The following is a 16603-nucleotide window of genomic DNA, read 5'->3' as shown; positions in this document are numbered from 1 at the left end:
AAAAATTACTTTGAACGTACAATTCTTCTACCTGGCCAAACTATAAATTAGGTGCCAGGGGAAAAAAAATAACACTTTGGGATTCAAACACTCAGAGACACATACCACCCCAAAAATGCCCTGCAAACAAAGAAGGACGGACGGAAACTATTTCATAGGCTTTGATGATTTCCCATGAGTTCATTTCACCCCCAAAAGGGAGTCACGGCCTCCACAGGATATGGTGCTTACATACAAGCCTTTCCCTATTAGAGCTGAAACTCTTATTGTTTTTAATTTTTAAAGTATTCTTTTAAAACTCCATTTAGACACTGACATCTCACTTTTATGAGACTGATAAGTTTTGATCCTTGAAAAACATAAACCTATCTCCACTAATACATAATCTTAAGCAACTATAACATCAATGTTTTCTACAATCTTTTTTTAATGTATTTAAAGTTTATTTATTTTGAGAGAGACAGAGAAAGCACAAGTTGGGGGGGGCCGGGACAGACAGAGACAGAGGGGGTGGGGGGAGAGAGAGAATCCCAAGCAGGCTCCAGGCTGCCAGCGCAGAGCCCAATGCAGAGCTTGAACCCACGAAACCATGAGATCGTGACCTGAGCCGACACCAGGAGCCAGTCACTTAACTGACTAAGCCACCCAGGTGCCCCTACAATCCACTGTTTTCTAGAGGAATGATGTAGAATTTAATTATTGTTCTGAAAAAACATTTAACTTCAATAATTAATATTCAAATAAAATATTACTTAATAATTTTTTTAAAGATCTCATTTTTTGGTAAACTTTACACCATAGGGCTCGAACTCACAACCCTGAGATCAAAAGTCACATGCTCCAGACGCCCCTATCATTTAATACTTTTTATTTTTAATAGGTTAATAAAGTAAAAACAAAATTTACAATGATTAATCTGAATATAGATTACTCTGCATTCCAGTCTCTTTTTTTTTAACGTTTTTTTGAGAGAGGGAGAGAGAATGTGCGAGCATGGGAGGGGCAGAGAGAGGGGGAGAGAAAACCCCAAGCAGGCTCCGCACTGTCAGCATACAACCCAACAAACCCACAAACTCTTGAGATCATGACCTGAGCAGAGATCAAGAGTCGACGCTTAACCGACTGAGCCACCCAGGTGCCCCTCTGTGTTCTAGTCTTCATATGGTCTATTAGCTCGAGTCTAACAAAGGTTTGGCATCTCTTATAGGTATTTTCTCTAATAAGAATTTGCCATTCCTATGCATAATTTATTTTTCACCATAATTTATTTTCACCTTATTTCATAAGGTCCTGCTTCTTAAACTTATTAACATGTACATATTACACAACTGCTAAAATTACGCTAAACTTCGTAGCTTGTAAACATATTTATTCATATAGTATTTCTACCAAGTGTGATGTCCTCACAGTAAGACTCCTTCAATTTATAATACAAAGGATTTTTAATGGAATAGAGATATAGTTACACCACTCATTAGCCAATATTCTAAGAATATCCAAGCCACCAAGCCATTGATAGCATCTCCATCTCCAAGAGACCAACAGCTCTCTACACACCTTTCACCTTGTAAATGAGTACTAAACTCATCTCCAGAAATTCACTTCAGTTTCTAGTATAAGAGACACAGGATTCACCAATATGTTCCTAATATTATATTAGGTGATCACATCACTTTACATATTTTTAATGTTCCTATGGAGAGTAATAGCCAGTTATTTTTTCTACATGTTTTTAAAATTTTAATTCCATTTAGTTAACATACAGTGTTAAATTAATTTCAAGTGCACAATACGCATTTCAACAATTTTACATTAGCACTTATTCTACTCAGTACTTCTCAAGACAAGTGCACTTTCAATCTCACCTATAACCACTGTCATGGTAATGCTAAATGCTTTATATTTAATTTTTCATTGAAACCTTATCACAATCCTACTGAGTATTATTCCCAGTTTTAGAGAAGAAATAGGACTCGAGAGAAATTAAGTAATTTGGTCAAGCCCAGACTTATGAAGGGGGAAGTGGAATCCGAAACAAAATGTGACTGCATGCTCTCAGTTGCTATGTATGCTGACGCCCAGCACAAGGCCTCAGGAGGTCCCCGTCAGGCTGTCCGCGGTGGCCTGCTCGTACGTTCGACTCAGGAGCAGGAGGGCCACGTGTACTCCGTGAGGTACAATAGGAGACATGTGCTGGCTGGACTGGCAGCACCCTGTTGGTCACCACGTCCAAGGCAGACACACACAGTTCAGGTAAAAACAAGAGTTCATAGATTTGGACACCAGAGTTAAAAAGAGCAAAAGTTTTTCATAGTTTTTTGGCTAAAAGTACCAAAATCTAGTTTTGATTTGCCCATTATTCCCACAAAAGTAATGATTCTCAAAGGGAATTTTAGGTAAATATACGTGGATAAATACTACTAACTGTCCATTGTAGGCATGCGTGTGTCTGTATGTAAGTGTGTATGCCTGTGTGTGTGCGGGTGTGTATGTGTGTGTGTGTGTATACACATGCACGTGTGTGTATTTGCATACAAAGAGCTAAATCTACACATATTCTTTACACTACTGTTTCAACTTCCTGCATGCCTGAGATTTTTCATTAAGTTAAAAAATAAAGTGCCATGGGTAACCATCATTATCAGAACATTTTTGCTGTCACTTTCTAAAATTTTATTCTACTGACCAGGAAGCACTTTTTAGCTTGTGTTAGGAAGCCCTGGAAATGTAAGGCAATGTAGAGAAATAAGCAGAGGCCAGCACATTCCAGCCACCTGAAAAAGACCCGCAGCATCCTTGGAAATAAACGTGGCATCCTAATGTTCTCATGTCTCATCTGAAAAAGCAGTCATGTGAAAATTCCATTGCAACAAGCATTATTTATAGACTCGCCTTAAAACATCATCAGGTTTGTTCATGCACACGACCCCACCACTTAGAGCAGGCAATATCAGCATCCCCAATTTGCAAAGACACAGAAAAGTTAGTGACCTGCCCAAAATTACACAACTCTTAACTGTGAAGTGGAATCAAATCTGGGGATCTTTAACCACATGTCATACTGCCTCTATGCTGGGGAGACAAGAATACACAAAAAACATTTAAAACTATATACGGTAATAAATAATTAGACGTTCCACAGGAGACAAAGAAAAAAAGAAAAGAACGCCATCGGGTCCAAGCTGTCACAGAAGGCACCAGGGAGAAAATGGGTTTCTCAGAAGAAGATGAAGATCTGGAAACCTTGCCATCTGAGGGCAGCACACAGGCAGGACAGGAGAAGCCAGGATGCGTACTGGGCGCAGACAGAGCTGACCTCATAGGGGGCTCAGCCACATGCAATACGTACATAGAGTTCTTCAAACTGTTTCTGGATTTCGCTATCCATTTCAATGGCATTGAAGTTTGGGTCTCTGATAGGAAATGTTTCAATGAACAACAGGGCAGCGTTGGACCGGACTTCAGAATTTCGGGCCTGGAATAAGGAAACAGTGTTTCAGAATCCAAAGAGCAAGTGTTCAAAGGCTTCAGTGTGGATTTCTTAAATGCTTCTAAGTATCTCAGTATAGACTTACTTACAAATTAAAGACAATCACAGTATTTAAAACTGGCCAAACCTAGGAGACCTTCCGTGAGCTAAACCAAACTCTTGGCTCAGTACTGACAGATATTAAAAGACTCAATGTCCACTTTATGTCACTAAGAAACAGTGACTATATCCCTCCCAAGACCAGATTTACCATGTTGAAAAGTACTAGTGTTCTCTCCCTGGAAGGGTGTCATGCTGTCTCCCAGTCATCAACAGAAGGGCCAGGATGGCCAAGCTCAGCTCTGCAGACTCCCAATGCCTCTGCTGGTTTACACAGCATGACAAACCCCTTCCTACTGTGTAGTCAGCACTTAACCAATTCAGATCTTCTTAATAAAAAAATAAAAAACATATGTCCCCAAATTTCACAAAGCTTCCAGTTTTCGTTACTACGTCATCACAATTCTGAACTAGAGCATGATACATTCAACAGCATAATTAGCATGTTCTAAACATGGACAGACTAATAGTACCTTTAGTCCTCTCCAAAGGATGGGTTTATATAATCTGTAAAGCATCTCTTCCACTCCCTGACGAACCTTCTTTTGATGATGAAAATAGCTCAGCACCTAAGAGTCAAGAAAAGAAGAAAAAAAAGGTAATGTTTTTAAAAAGAGCACTTAAGATCCTACTTTCAACACAGAGGGCAGGTTGTTCTCTCCACCAAAATTGTCCTTCCTGCTTCACAAGTCTGGATAATTCTTTCCTAAGAGGAGAAGATACAGTGATACATACGCTATTGGTTCTCAACGCGTAAAGGTGATCACGTGAAAGAAACCAGTGGCAGAAACAAAGATCAATGATCTTGGGCTACAAAAAGGTTTCGGTTGTAGTTTCTACTTTTCTAGCAATAACCAAATAACCTCAGAAAAAGTTCACAGAGACCGCAGCCCTCTGGGGTGAAGTGGAAAAAGAGTGTGTGGAAGAGTCAGCCTACATGGCTTCTACAGCCTGTTTCTGGTCCCACATCTGTGGTTCCAAGAACCTATAATGAGCCTCCGAAACAGGCACACGTCTCACAGTGGGTGTCACTGTCCAGTGGCCCCTCACCAGGTCAGCTTAACTTGGATGGCAAGTCCTTCCCAAACTGAGGAACAATCAGAGAAGGGGCTGTGCACTCAGCTCCACTGCTTTGTCCCTTTTCTACTGCCCGTTTCACCAGCCAGAATCTCTCTGCAACTCTTCAGACTCATCCCCAGCAACTATCAGTTTTGCCTTACTTCCTTAATTCACCACTCTTGGAACTAAAACTATATTAGTGAAAAGTGGAAAATAAAAATTAAAACAGACTATCAAACAAGAGATTATACTTTAAGTGAACCTGAATCAATTTCACACAGTCTGGGGATTATTTTTTCTGACTTCTAGTTATTTAGGAATTTTTACTGATGGTGATAAGTGATATTAGTGTGTAGGTTTGTTTTGTTTTTTTTTTTTTAATTTATTTTTGAGAGAGAAAGGGAGAACAAGCAGGGGAGAGGCAGAGAGAGAGGGGGACAGAGGATCCCAGGCGGGCTCCACACTGACAGTGGAGAGCCCGATGCAGGGCTTGAATGCACGAACCGCATGATCATGACCTGAGCAGAAGTTGGATGCTTAACTGACTGAGCCACACAAGCATCCCTATAGTTTTTTTGAGTATAGTATTATCAAGTTTTGATATCAATGGTATACACAGAAAGATTTTTAAATAGCTTTATCAGGTTGTGTATCATGTACCATAAAATCTGCTCTTTTAAAGTATATAATTCAATGGGCTTTAATATATTTACAGAGTTGGGCAACCATTACAACTACCTAATGTTAGAAGATTTTCAACAACAATATGGGAATTTTTACTTCCTTTCTTTTTTTTTTTTTTAAGTTTATTTATTTATTTAGAGGGAAAGAGAGCACTCGCAAGCAGGTGAGTGGTAGAGAGAGAGGGAGAGAGAGAATCCCAAGCAGGCTCCATGCTGTCAGCACAGAGCCTGATGTGGATCCCACACACTGTGAGATCATGACCTGAACTGAAACCAAGAGTCAGACACTTACTTAACCGACTGAGCCACCAAGGCACCCTGGGGATTTTTACTTTCAAATGACATATGAAGCATTTCCTAAAGCTTCTTTCAACATATCAGTAAAATAATTTATCATATAAATGTGATGTTTACCAAAAAAGCAGATTTGAGGAAGAAGCTATAATGTATTATAAGCAATGATAAGAGTTAAAGTCCAAGAATATACTGCATTCAAAAAGTGAAATTAAAAAAAAGTGAAATTTAATGTTCTTCCTTTTAATTGTGTATTTTGACATAGTTTATCAAATAGTGATATCTACACATATAATATCTTAATTACTCAGACTACCAGAGCAGAAATCAATTATGAAAAAGTCTTTATTTTCTACCAAAAAGGAAGCAATTATGTCACAAATTTATAGTTAAACATGCTACCATTCCTTATGATGTATCTGAAATACAAATCATATACGTAGAATAAATGACCCAAACTGACCTATAATTTAATGAAACCACACTAGGATTATGTGTCGTTGGGGCAGGGGGCAGGAGACAATTGGATATATTCGTCTCTGGGTATTTTACCCATGGATAATTCAAACTAACATACCAATAATGTAAAGATGTTTTTGTATCCTTTCAAGCTTGATATATTTACACTCCACAAATAATAGTAATACCTTACACAAAAAAGTAAAGAAATAGTCTTTGTTCATTTAGCTTCTTGACATGCAGTTGCCAAAATGAAGCACACAAGGCATTATTCCTGGTTTAGGACAGTGATCTTGGGTCCTAAACAGACCACATTTTCCAATTCCTCCTGCCAAGATCATTATGATTATCAAACACCTATCAGTGTCATCATGACACTGATAATAAAATAAAGCCTTATTTATTATTGAGTCACCTCATTTACAATATAAGTATAAAATTCATATCTAAATTCTAAAATTAGCATTTTAAAAAAGTTCCTTTTAAGTAAACTCTATGCCACATGTGGGGCCCTAACTCATGAACCTGCAACCAAGAGTTGCATGCCCTACTGACTGAGCCAGCCAGCCGCCCCTAGAATTAGCTTTTAAAAACAAATCTTGGGGCTCCTGGGTGGTCAGTCAGTTAAGTATCAGACTTCAGCTCAGGTCACGATCTTGAGGTTTGCGAGTTCATCTCTATTGTCAGCCCAGAGCCTGCTTCGGATCCTCTGTCTCCACTTCTCTCTCTGCCCCTCCCCCGCCTGCACAAACGTTCTCTCTCTCTCTCTCTCTCCCTCAAAATAAAATAAAATAAAATAAAATAAAATATAAAATAAAATAAAATAAAATAATAATAAAAATAAATAGGGGCACCTGGGTGGCTCAGTCGGTTAAACGTCTGGCTTCAGCTCGGGTCATGATCTCGTGGTTTGCGAGTTCGAGCCCCGTGTCAGGGCTCTGTGCTGACACTCAGAGCCTGGAGCCTGCTTCGGATTCTGTGTCTCCCTCTCTCTCAGCCCCTCCCCCACTCACACTCTATCTCTCTCTCAAAAATAAATAAAACATTTTTAAAAATTTTAATAAAATTTAAAAAGTAAAAACAAAATTGATCAAAAGAAACTATCAAAACATTTATTCCATTTGTTTACAGAATATCAAAATGCATGAAAGTATAATAATAAAAATAATCCCAAATATCCATTTTTGAGAAAAGTGGTAGTGGTACTCAGAAAGTAAGGATTCTGGATATTTTTATGTCAAAGAATTTAAAAAAATTTTTGGGTAAGGTTCTGGTTCTCTTAACAACATACCTTTCTTTTCCTAGTTACAACTGCCAGGTACCGAATATCAAGATTCTAAGAAAGCTCCTTTAAGCTGATGCCTGCGGGGGATTAACTTAATTCTTAGTGATAAAAACATCACCAAGAAAGCCGCACGCCTCGCTCACCTCGCGCACCCTGGAGTGCACTGGAGACTTGCGCGGGAGGTGAATCCCATGGTGCATGAAGTCCTGGATGCACCCGTGCTCGATTGTCTGGAACGGCAAACACAACGTGAGTTACCACCTGGCACCGGCATGTGGTCCGACAGATGACAGGGCAGGAGGTGCAGTCACTGGAGTCGGCTCTGTCCTCTTCAAGTTCACGGGGGAAAGCACCAAGGTCCTCTGTTGACAGCTTTTCTACTTTGAGTCCACACCTCTTAGCATCCCTTCAGCTTTGATACTCCTTTACTTCTTTCTCCTCTGGTGAACTACCAAGCCTGTGCTAGATGGCGGAGCAAGCTTCTACCTACAGTTCAAGCCAGATGGTTCAGGGACTGAGTGTGGCCTGGGGGCCCCTCTTCTGAGTCTTCCTGACCCAGACGATCTCAGACTGGATCTGTCCCCAGAACTGATACTGAACCACCTGAAAGATGGGGGCTGGGACTCCAAAGTGACCAAAAGATCTTCCAGGACTTCCATGGAGAGGACAAGGTGGGGCTGTGGGTGTGGGAAACTCTTCAGTTAGCCCATGCCACCTACGGACCTTCAGAGTTGGGCAACGGAAGCAGAGCCAACCACCAGGGGCAGCCCGAATCCCCAACGACTCTGTTGTGTTGCCCTGCACTCTGTCCCCACACCTGGGGCTCCACGGCTTTAGGGAAGGACATAAGAAAGCTACTACTATCAGCCTCCTTCATTATCTCCGAAAATACCTCCTTCACCTGAAGCCACTAATACATCTTGGCATCCTGTATGTGGGGACCCACACACCGACTTGTGATGAAATGCAATATGGGGTGCTACCTATGGACTGTTTGTGCCACAACAGCTGGAGCTGGAGAGCTAACTACCAGAATGTGGGCATCCTACGGGATAGCTGGTCCAGGCTCTTCAACACACCCATGCATGGCACAGGTTTTGAAAACGGAAAAGGAGAGAGGGAGGAATGCTCTGAGAAATTTAAATGAGTTAACAAGCAAACGCCATGGGAGACTTAATGGATCCTGACTCCAAAGAAAGCTGTAAAAAGACATTTTGAAACAAAACAGAGAAATGTAAATATTTTCAAAAATACCCAGAAATCGTTAATTTTGTTAAGTATGTTACTGGCATTGTATACCTACATTCCTTAGAGATACACACTGCAGTACGTGGACGTGAGATGTCACATTTGGTTGCTTTAAAAAGCTGAATGGAGGGAGGAAGCGAGGGAGGGCAGAGAGCCTGAGAAGTAAAAAGCTGGCACTCATTTGGTACAGATTCAATCAAACAATCATGTTTTTAACTACAAACACCTATTTTTTTTTAATGTGGATTGACTGACTGAGATCTCTATACCCAACATAGGGCTGGAACTCACGTCTGGAGATGGAAGAGTTGCACATTCTACCAACTAAGCCAGCCAGGCGCCCCTACAAACACCTGTTTTTAAAACCACTACTGGAAAAAGGGGGAACAAATATTCTTTCCTGTGAACAAGTGTTATGCAATAATAAAACAATGCAAAAATGAATACCAATGTCCTGGTTTTGCCTTTTCCTCAAAAAAAATAATACACTGTAGGGGCGCCTGGGTGGCTCAGTCGGTTGAGCCTCCGACTTCGGCTCAGGTCGTGATCTCATGGTTTGTGAGTTTGAGCCCCACGTCGGGCTCTGTGCTAACAGCTCAGAGCCTGGAGCCTGCTTTGGATTCTGTGTCTCCCTCCCTCTCTGACCCTCCTCCGTTCATGCTCTGTTTGTCTCTGTCTCAAAAATAAATAAATATTAAAAAAAATAATAATAATACACTGTAAAATGACCGTGGATGTTGTCGGCAGGGGAACGTAAGCGGTAAGTTTTTATCTTCCAGAAGTCAGTGACAAACCCTGATAATATAAACCAAGCTTAAGCTGCACAGGAGCAGAGTGGATAGAAAGCAGCCCAAACATCAGTAAACACCTTCCCTACCCACCAGCTCAGGGCCTGCTCCCCAAAAAGCAAAGACCCCTCTTCGACTTAAGAGTAAAAATTTTAGGGGCGCCTGGGTGGCTCAGTCGGTTAAGCGTCCGACTTCAGCTCAGGTCACGATCTCGCGGTCCGTGAGTTTGAGCCCCGCATTGGGCTCTGAGCTGATGGCTCAGAGCCTGGAGCCTGCTTCTGATTCTGTGTCTCCCTCTCTCTCTGCCCCTCCCCCATTCATGCTCTCTCTCTCTCTCTCTCTCTCTCTCTCTGTCTCAAAAATAAATAAACGTTAAAAAAAATAAAAAAATAAGAGAGTAAAAATTTTATTCTCAGAAGGAAAAAAAACACATTTAAGAACCCAGTATGAGAAAAATATAAGGGATATCAGCCAAAAACACTTTCTTTTGATAATTTTTCAAAAAGGCCTTTGAATGTCTTATAATTGTGAATTATACAGCCACATCTTCACAATGCAGATATTATGTCGTCATTAAAGGTAAGCCATATTCAAAACAAATGTCTTTAAATTCTCAAAAACAGTGTAACTAAAAGCTATGAGGTAGTCTGAGATAGGCACAGAAATGGGAACCCTAACCACAAACACAATTTTAAATTTTCTAGTGGCAACATTAAAAACAGAAAAACAAAACAAAACAACCCAGGTATAATTATTTTAGCAATATATTTTGTGCAGCCCAATATATTTAAAACACTATCATTTCGGGGCGCCTGGGTGGCTCAGTCATTTGAGCGTCCAACTTCGGCTCAGGTCATGATGTCGCGCTCCGTGAGTACGAGCCCCACATCGGGCTCTGTGCTGACAGCTCGGAGCCTGGAGCCTGCTTCGGATTCTGTGTCTCCCTCTCTCTCTGGCCCTCCCCCCGTTCATGCTCTGTCTCTCTCTGTGTCAAAAATAGATAAATGTTAAAAAAAAAATTTTTTTTTAATAAATAAATGTGTTTCAAAAACACATTCATGAGATATTTCATGCCCTTCTTTCCCCACTACATCTTCAGAACCTGACACTTACAGCACGTCTCCGTTTGGACTGGACACATTCCCAGTGCATGGCAGCCACAGGTGGCTGGACAGCACAGACCTAACAAAGCTATCAAAATGCTACTCGGCAAATCTTGACGTCACTCAAACTGCACATCCCAGTGGGTGGCGAGAGTCCTGGGTCTGTGGCTGAGCACGAAAGTTTATAGGAATGAGAGTGAATCCCCATCACATAAAGTCTCATTATCTGCCTTTATTTTGACAAAGAGCATCAACACAGATATTAAATGACTATTTGTGATGACTTATTTGGTAACTAGAATAAAACAAAAAAAAAATGTTAACATTTAATAAAATGAAAAGAAAATACCTCCAATATTTTTCCTGAAGCCTTTTTCCAAGCTCTGAAATAAATTTCTGCAATGTGTACCATCAAAGATCTATTTAAAAAAAAAAAAAAAAGTTAGTGAAAGTTCAAACTTTTTTTTTAAGTTTATTTATTTTTTTTAGTAGTCTCTACACCCAAAGTGGGGCTTGAACTCATGAGCCCAAAATGGGGAGTCACATGCTCTTCCACCTGAGCCAGCCAGGCGCCCCCCAAACAATCACACTTTTAATGTATAATTTCAGGTCCCCTCCTATCCTAGAACAGGAGGAACCCCACCACAGACTAGTGCTCTGCAAAGTACCTGCAGGAACAGGTTATCTACCTGCAGTAGAGAGAGGAAAAGGGAAGGGATTTTGAGAAGGGGAACTGAAGTTTCAACTTTCTTCCTTCTCAGTCAAGGTTAGTAGAGAATGTTTAAATATAAATAAAATTTCGACTTGGAAGTCAATTTTGGACTTTCCGGACTACTAATTCCCTCAAGTTTAGGGAGCCCTAAAATACCAGAGTTGATTTTAGAATCACAGTTTAGAAATCTACTGTTCAACCCAAATATTTTGCCAGTGAGGAAACAGGAGGAAAAAGCATTCTTGCGAACCTCAGGAGCTTTGTGATAGGGATTCAGAGTCAAAGCTCAGCTCAGTACTTACACAAGCTGCCTGACAGAGGGAAACTCAGTAACCAAGCCCACCTCAAGAGTTTTAGAATTCAGTTTTAAAACGCACACTAAGTACTCAGTTGCAGAGCAGATTAAGCACTGAGCTCTTTACCTGCCACACAGCAAACATTCAAACATTTGCCATGACAGTTTCGACTGCTGTTAGTTCCCAAGATGTTGGGCACTCAGGCTCGTGCACGTATGCCTAGACTCTTACCCTGCAGGACCCTTCCCACCAAACTACAAAGCTCAATCACGGTAAACTGGGGAGCAGATGTTACATTCATGGTGTCAGAAGTGCAAGTGACATGGAATTTACTGCGAATGAGGCTAAGATTTAACTGGCAAATAATTTACTAAAGAATAAACACAAATTAAAATCTTAATTTCAGGGGTGCCTGGGTGGCTCAGTTGGTTAAGCGTCCGACTTTAGCTCAGGTCATGATCTCACGGTCCATGGGGTTCGAGCCCCACATCAGGCTCTGTGCTGACAGCTCAGAGCCTGGAGCCTGCTTCAGATTCTGTGTCTCCCTCTCTCTCTGACCCTCCCCCGTTCATGCTCTGTCTCTCTCTATCTCAAAAATAAGTAAACAGTAAAAAAAAATCTTAATTTCAATGTCATTACTGAAAAAGAATGATTTCCCATAGCAAGGAAAAAACTATCCAGTGATACCACAGTACATAATGAACACATAATTAAAATAACAATACAGGGTCACCTGGCTGACTCAGTCAGCTGAGCATCTGTCTGACTCTTGATTTCGGCTCAGACCATGATCTCACAGTTCGTGAGTTTGAGTCCCACATCGAGCTCTGCACTGGCAACATGGGACCTGCTTAGGATCCTCTGTCTCCCTCTCTCTCTTCCCCTCTCCCCACTCACACTGTGCACTCTCTCCCCCCCCCCAAAAGTAAATAAACATTAAAAAAAATAACAGTACACAATAAAAACAGTACATAATAAATAAGAGATAGTTTCTAAAGTTTCCAATACATTAATATAACTTAAAAAGTCAGGCCAGGGGCGCCTGGGTGGCGCAGTCGGTTAAGCGTCCGACTTCAGCTCAGGTCACGATCTCGTGGTCCGTGAGTTCGAGCCCCACATTGGGCCCTGGGCTGATGGCTCAGAGCCTGGAGCCTGTTTCCGATTCTGTGTCTCCCTCTCTCTCTCTGCCCCTTCCCCATTCATGCTCTGTCTCTCTCTGTCTCAAAAATAAATAAAAAACGTTAAAAAAAAAAAAAAAGTCAGGCCAAATTGACGATTTCATAATCAGATTAAGACAGCACAAAATATTGGGGCGCCTGGGTGGCTCAGTCGGTTGGGCGTCTGACTTCGGCTCAGGTCATGATCTCACGTTTCATGAGTTCAAGCCCTGCATCGGGCTCTGTACTGACAGCCCGGAGCTTGGAGCCTGCTTCAAATTCTGTGTCTCCCTCTCTCTCTGCCCCTCCCCTGCTCACGCTCTCTGTCACTCTTAAAATGAAACACACAAAATTTTTTAAAAAAAGACAGCACAAAATATTAATTACCTTTCATACTTACTTTGGTAATCCCTGTAACTGGTTTTTAATGGTCTCATGGATCATTTTAATAAAATGTATATTCCAACTGAAGAGAGAACTAAGAAATCTTCTTCCCTGTAAATGATAAAAAAGATACAATGTTGAAATTGCAACCAAAAGACATAATGTTGAAAGAGCAACCAAGTAAAAATTTTGCAGTAACTAAAAAACAAATAATTCTTTGGATGTTTAGTAACACTAACAAAGGAAGCATCCATAACTGTAACTCAGGACAGCAGCGGAAGCCCCTGGAGTAAAGCAGCTGGGCAGCAGGGCAAGAGCCAGAAGACACCCTTGAGCTCCTTTGCTGGACCACAGGATTCCGCGTTTACCATGCTGCCCAGTAGCTAAGTTAATTAGCCCACAAACATCTCATTCTGGCTCTGGCATGGATGTCTGCATAACCTAAAATCAAAGTATGCTTGAAATCTAGCATTTGGAGATGGGAGGGAATTGAACATCAGTTCCTATCACCTTCTATAAATGAGAAAACTGAGGATCTGTAAAGTTAAGAGGCTAAGTATCTACCAAACGAGAATTTTCAAATACACACATTGCCCATGTTAATTTATACGCATACTACTAAATTACACGTAGACCTAAAAAGCAGTAATGATACTTGTACTCGATAGAGCACAAAAAATACATCCTCCAAGAATTTTCCCAGTGAACAGCACCATCATCTCTTCACTGCTTACCAGTCTACCAATACTGTCTCTGGAATCCTATGGCAATGCAACACACTTTGATATAAATGGCAGGGGACCGTGCTTGCAACAGGCAAGTTAGAAACAAAAAGTATTTACCGGAAGTAATTTGCCATTATAGCACAAGATATTTGTCATTTACTGAGAATGACGAAACTGACCTAACTAAAGCAATGACTGGTTAAGAAACTAAGTTTGGATATTGTAAATCCAAAAGACATCAATTTAAATAAAAGAGGAGCATTAACATACACAAAAGTTTACGTCTATACTGCCTACTTGCACTTACACACACATAAGCTGATGTGCAGGTCACCGTGTACTATATACAAGTCACTCTAAATAGAGTTTACTTGTCTGAACCCACTCTCAGCTGCTTTACTGTCCTTAACTTTAACCACAGTCCTGGAGATGCTGAGGGCACAGGCCTCAGGTCTAGTGCCTTTTCCAACAACGATGATGCAGTAAAAGCAGTAAGCACAGCCAGGGAACCTCCCAAGTGCTCAGTCCCTGCCAGCACCTGTGCTAAAGGTTCTATGCACACCACCTCGTGTGCTCGTCAGGAATCCTGAGAGAGAAACACCCTTGTTCCTATTTTACAGAAGGAAACACGAGGTTCCAGGTAGTCTGATCAACCACCTAGTAAGTGAACAAACAGGGATCTAAAAACAGGCTTTCTGACCCTTGGTCAGTACCGTCAGTAATCACATATGGTCCTTTAACCTAGCTGACGGGAGAGGGTGTCCTGGAGTGGGCAAATCGGGTCAAACCGTGTCTTTGCCCCTGACTAGCTGCAAGACTGTGAAAAAAATTGTTCATTTAAGGGCCTCAGAACTGGTACTCGTCCTCCTCTGAGAGTCCCTCCCCACCTACTTCAGGGAGTAGTGAGGACTCCCTCCTTCTGCCTCATACACGTCTGCAAGCAACAAGCAAACAGAAACAAAGGCTATACTCTGCAACAAAAACAATATTCTTCTCTGCATCTCTGGCATGGGAATATAGTCAATGTTTAATAAAATAAGACGACAGAAGAATACTAAGATAACAAATCAGAACTGTCCAATAAAACCATGCAAGCCTCTCTGTAACTTTTAATCTTCTAATAGCCATGTTAATAAAAGTAAAAAAGGCTAAAGTAATTTTTTTTTTAATATTTTTGAGAGAGAGAGAGAGCATGAGTGTGGAGGGAGGGGCTGAGAGAGAGATAGAGCGTGCGCATGCACGCACAAGAAACAAAGAATCCAAAATGGGCTCTGCTCTGTCAGTACAGAGCCTGATGCAGCTCAAACTCATGAACCATGAGATCATGACCTGAAGTCTGATGCTTAAGCAACTGAGCCACCCAGGTGCCCCTATTATTGATTTTAATAATATATTTATGGAAACCAGTACAACCAAAACATTAGCATTTAAATATGTAATAAATATATAAAAATTATTAATGAGCTATTTTACATTCTTTCTTCATACTAAGTTTTGAATCCACATATTTTTCACTTAATGCCACAATCTGCCCGTATTTCATGTGCTCAGTAGTGACATAGGGGAATGGTCACCAAAATGGACAGTGCAGCAGTGAACAGAAGCATCTCTTTGGATTTACTGGATGGCTAGAAAGAAGAAATCAAGAATACCACTTGACAACAGTTCTCAGTATGTGCCAATAACCTGGAATTAGGGCAGAGGGTCGGGTCTGATGCACCAGGAAGTGTATTCTCAAACTTGTTTTTAATCATTCGTAACTTAAACTATAACCATGGTTCTCCCCACGATTCACACAGCCACCTATCACCATCTCATTTAATGATGAAATAAGCAATGATTTGTAAAGTGTTTGCATCATACTGCTATGCAGTAAAAATGTGCAATAAATAATACCATGCTCAGTGTTTTAATGAAGGAGTCAGCCTTCATTAAAACACTGAGCATGGTACATCATCAACTACATGAACTTAGGAAAAACATCCATTAAAAAGCAGTTCACAAAACACCAAAAAAGAAAAACCCAGTTACCTCTTCTTTCTTGATATACTTAACACTTATGAAACACTCAAGCAGCATATCTTTAATTTCTTTACTTTCCTCTAAATCATAATCAAAGCAATACAAAGCTTGATGAATACGCCAAAGCCGACATATGTCTACACCCTAGGAATGACATAAAAAACAAAAACGTTAGTTTTTAATAAATCATTAAGGTCACATTTCGAATATGTCATAAGAATACCTTATATTATAAATTATTACAACTCTGGATTGTTCACCAAAACGGGAAAAATGGCAAAAGCAAACGGAAGCACTGACAGGCAGTGCCGTCCAGTTTCTGCGCTGTGCACGCCCTAGTCTGTAGCGAGCACTGCGGCGACCACCAGCCCCATTGGGCTTCGGAGCACAGAACCATGACTGGTGAGGGACCCAGCTTTTAGTTTCTTCACTACAAGTTAAATTGAAATAGCCCCATATTGGGCACCTGGCTGACTCAGTTGGTAGAGCGTGTGACTCTTGGATCTTGGGGTTATGAGTCTGAGCCCCACATTGGATGTATAGATTACTTTAAAATCTTTAAATAAATGAATCAACAAATAATTTTTTTTATTAAAAAGATAAAAAGGCAGTGAAAATGGATCTTTTTTAGAACAGATTTTAAAAAGATAAACCGACAATGGCTTAAGGATAAATCCTGATGCAAACAAGCATTCTTCAATCCTCCTATGGCAAGCTGAGGGCACAACCACAAAGGGTCTTTTCTGTCACCAAACTGGTGGATCCTTGGAGGCCATGGTGGGACAGACACACGGACAGG

At 40.8% G+C, this 16603-nt stretch overlaps 1 protein-coding gene across 10 annotated transcripts in view; it reads right to left on the bottom strand.

Moving 5' to 3' along the window:
* The window catches only part of NCAPG2 (non-SMC condensin II complex subunit G2), a 64189-nt gene that overhangs the window by 36766 nt on the left and 10820 nt on the right, over nucleotides 1-16603 (bottom strand). For all 10 annotated transcript variants that reach the window (XM_053217792.1, XM_027051148.2, XM_027051149.2 and 7 more), the window contains 6 exons: nucleotides 15814-15948; nucleotides 13074-13168; nucleotides 10858-10927; nucleotides 7513-7599; nucleotides 4063-4158; nucleotides 3350-3475 (listed from right to left, as the gene is read on the bottom strand). In XM_053217792.1, the coding sequence (XP_053073767.1) occupies nucleotides 3350-3475; nucleotides 4063-4158; nucleotides 7513-7599; nucleotides 10858-10927; nucleotides 13074-13168; nucleotides 15814-15948 (609 nt within the window). The remainder of the gene's footprint in view (nucleotides 1-3349; nucleotides 3476-4062; nucleotides 4159-7512; nucleotides 7600-10857; nucleotides 10928-13073; nucleotides 13169-15813; nucleotides 15949-16603) is intronic.

This window comes from Acinonyx jubatus, chromosome A2 (assembly GCF_027475565.1).
Source record: "Acinonyx jubatus isolate Ajub_Pintada_27869175 chromosome A2, VMU_Ajub_asm_v1.0, whole genome shotgun sequence".
Classification (NCBI taxonomy): domain Eukaryota; kingdom Metazoa; phylum Chordata; class Mammalia; order Carnivora; family Felidae; genus Acinonyx; species Acinonyx jubatus.
This window is presented reverse-complemented; position numbering and strand designations above follow the sequence as displayed.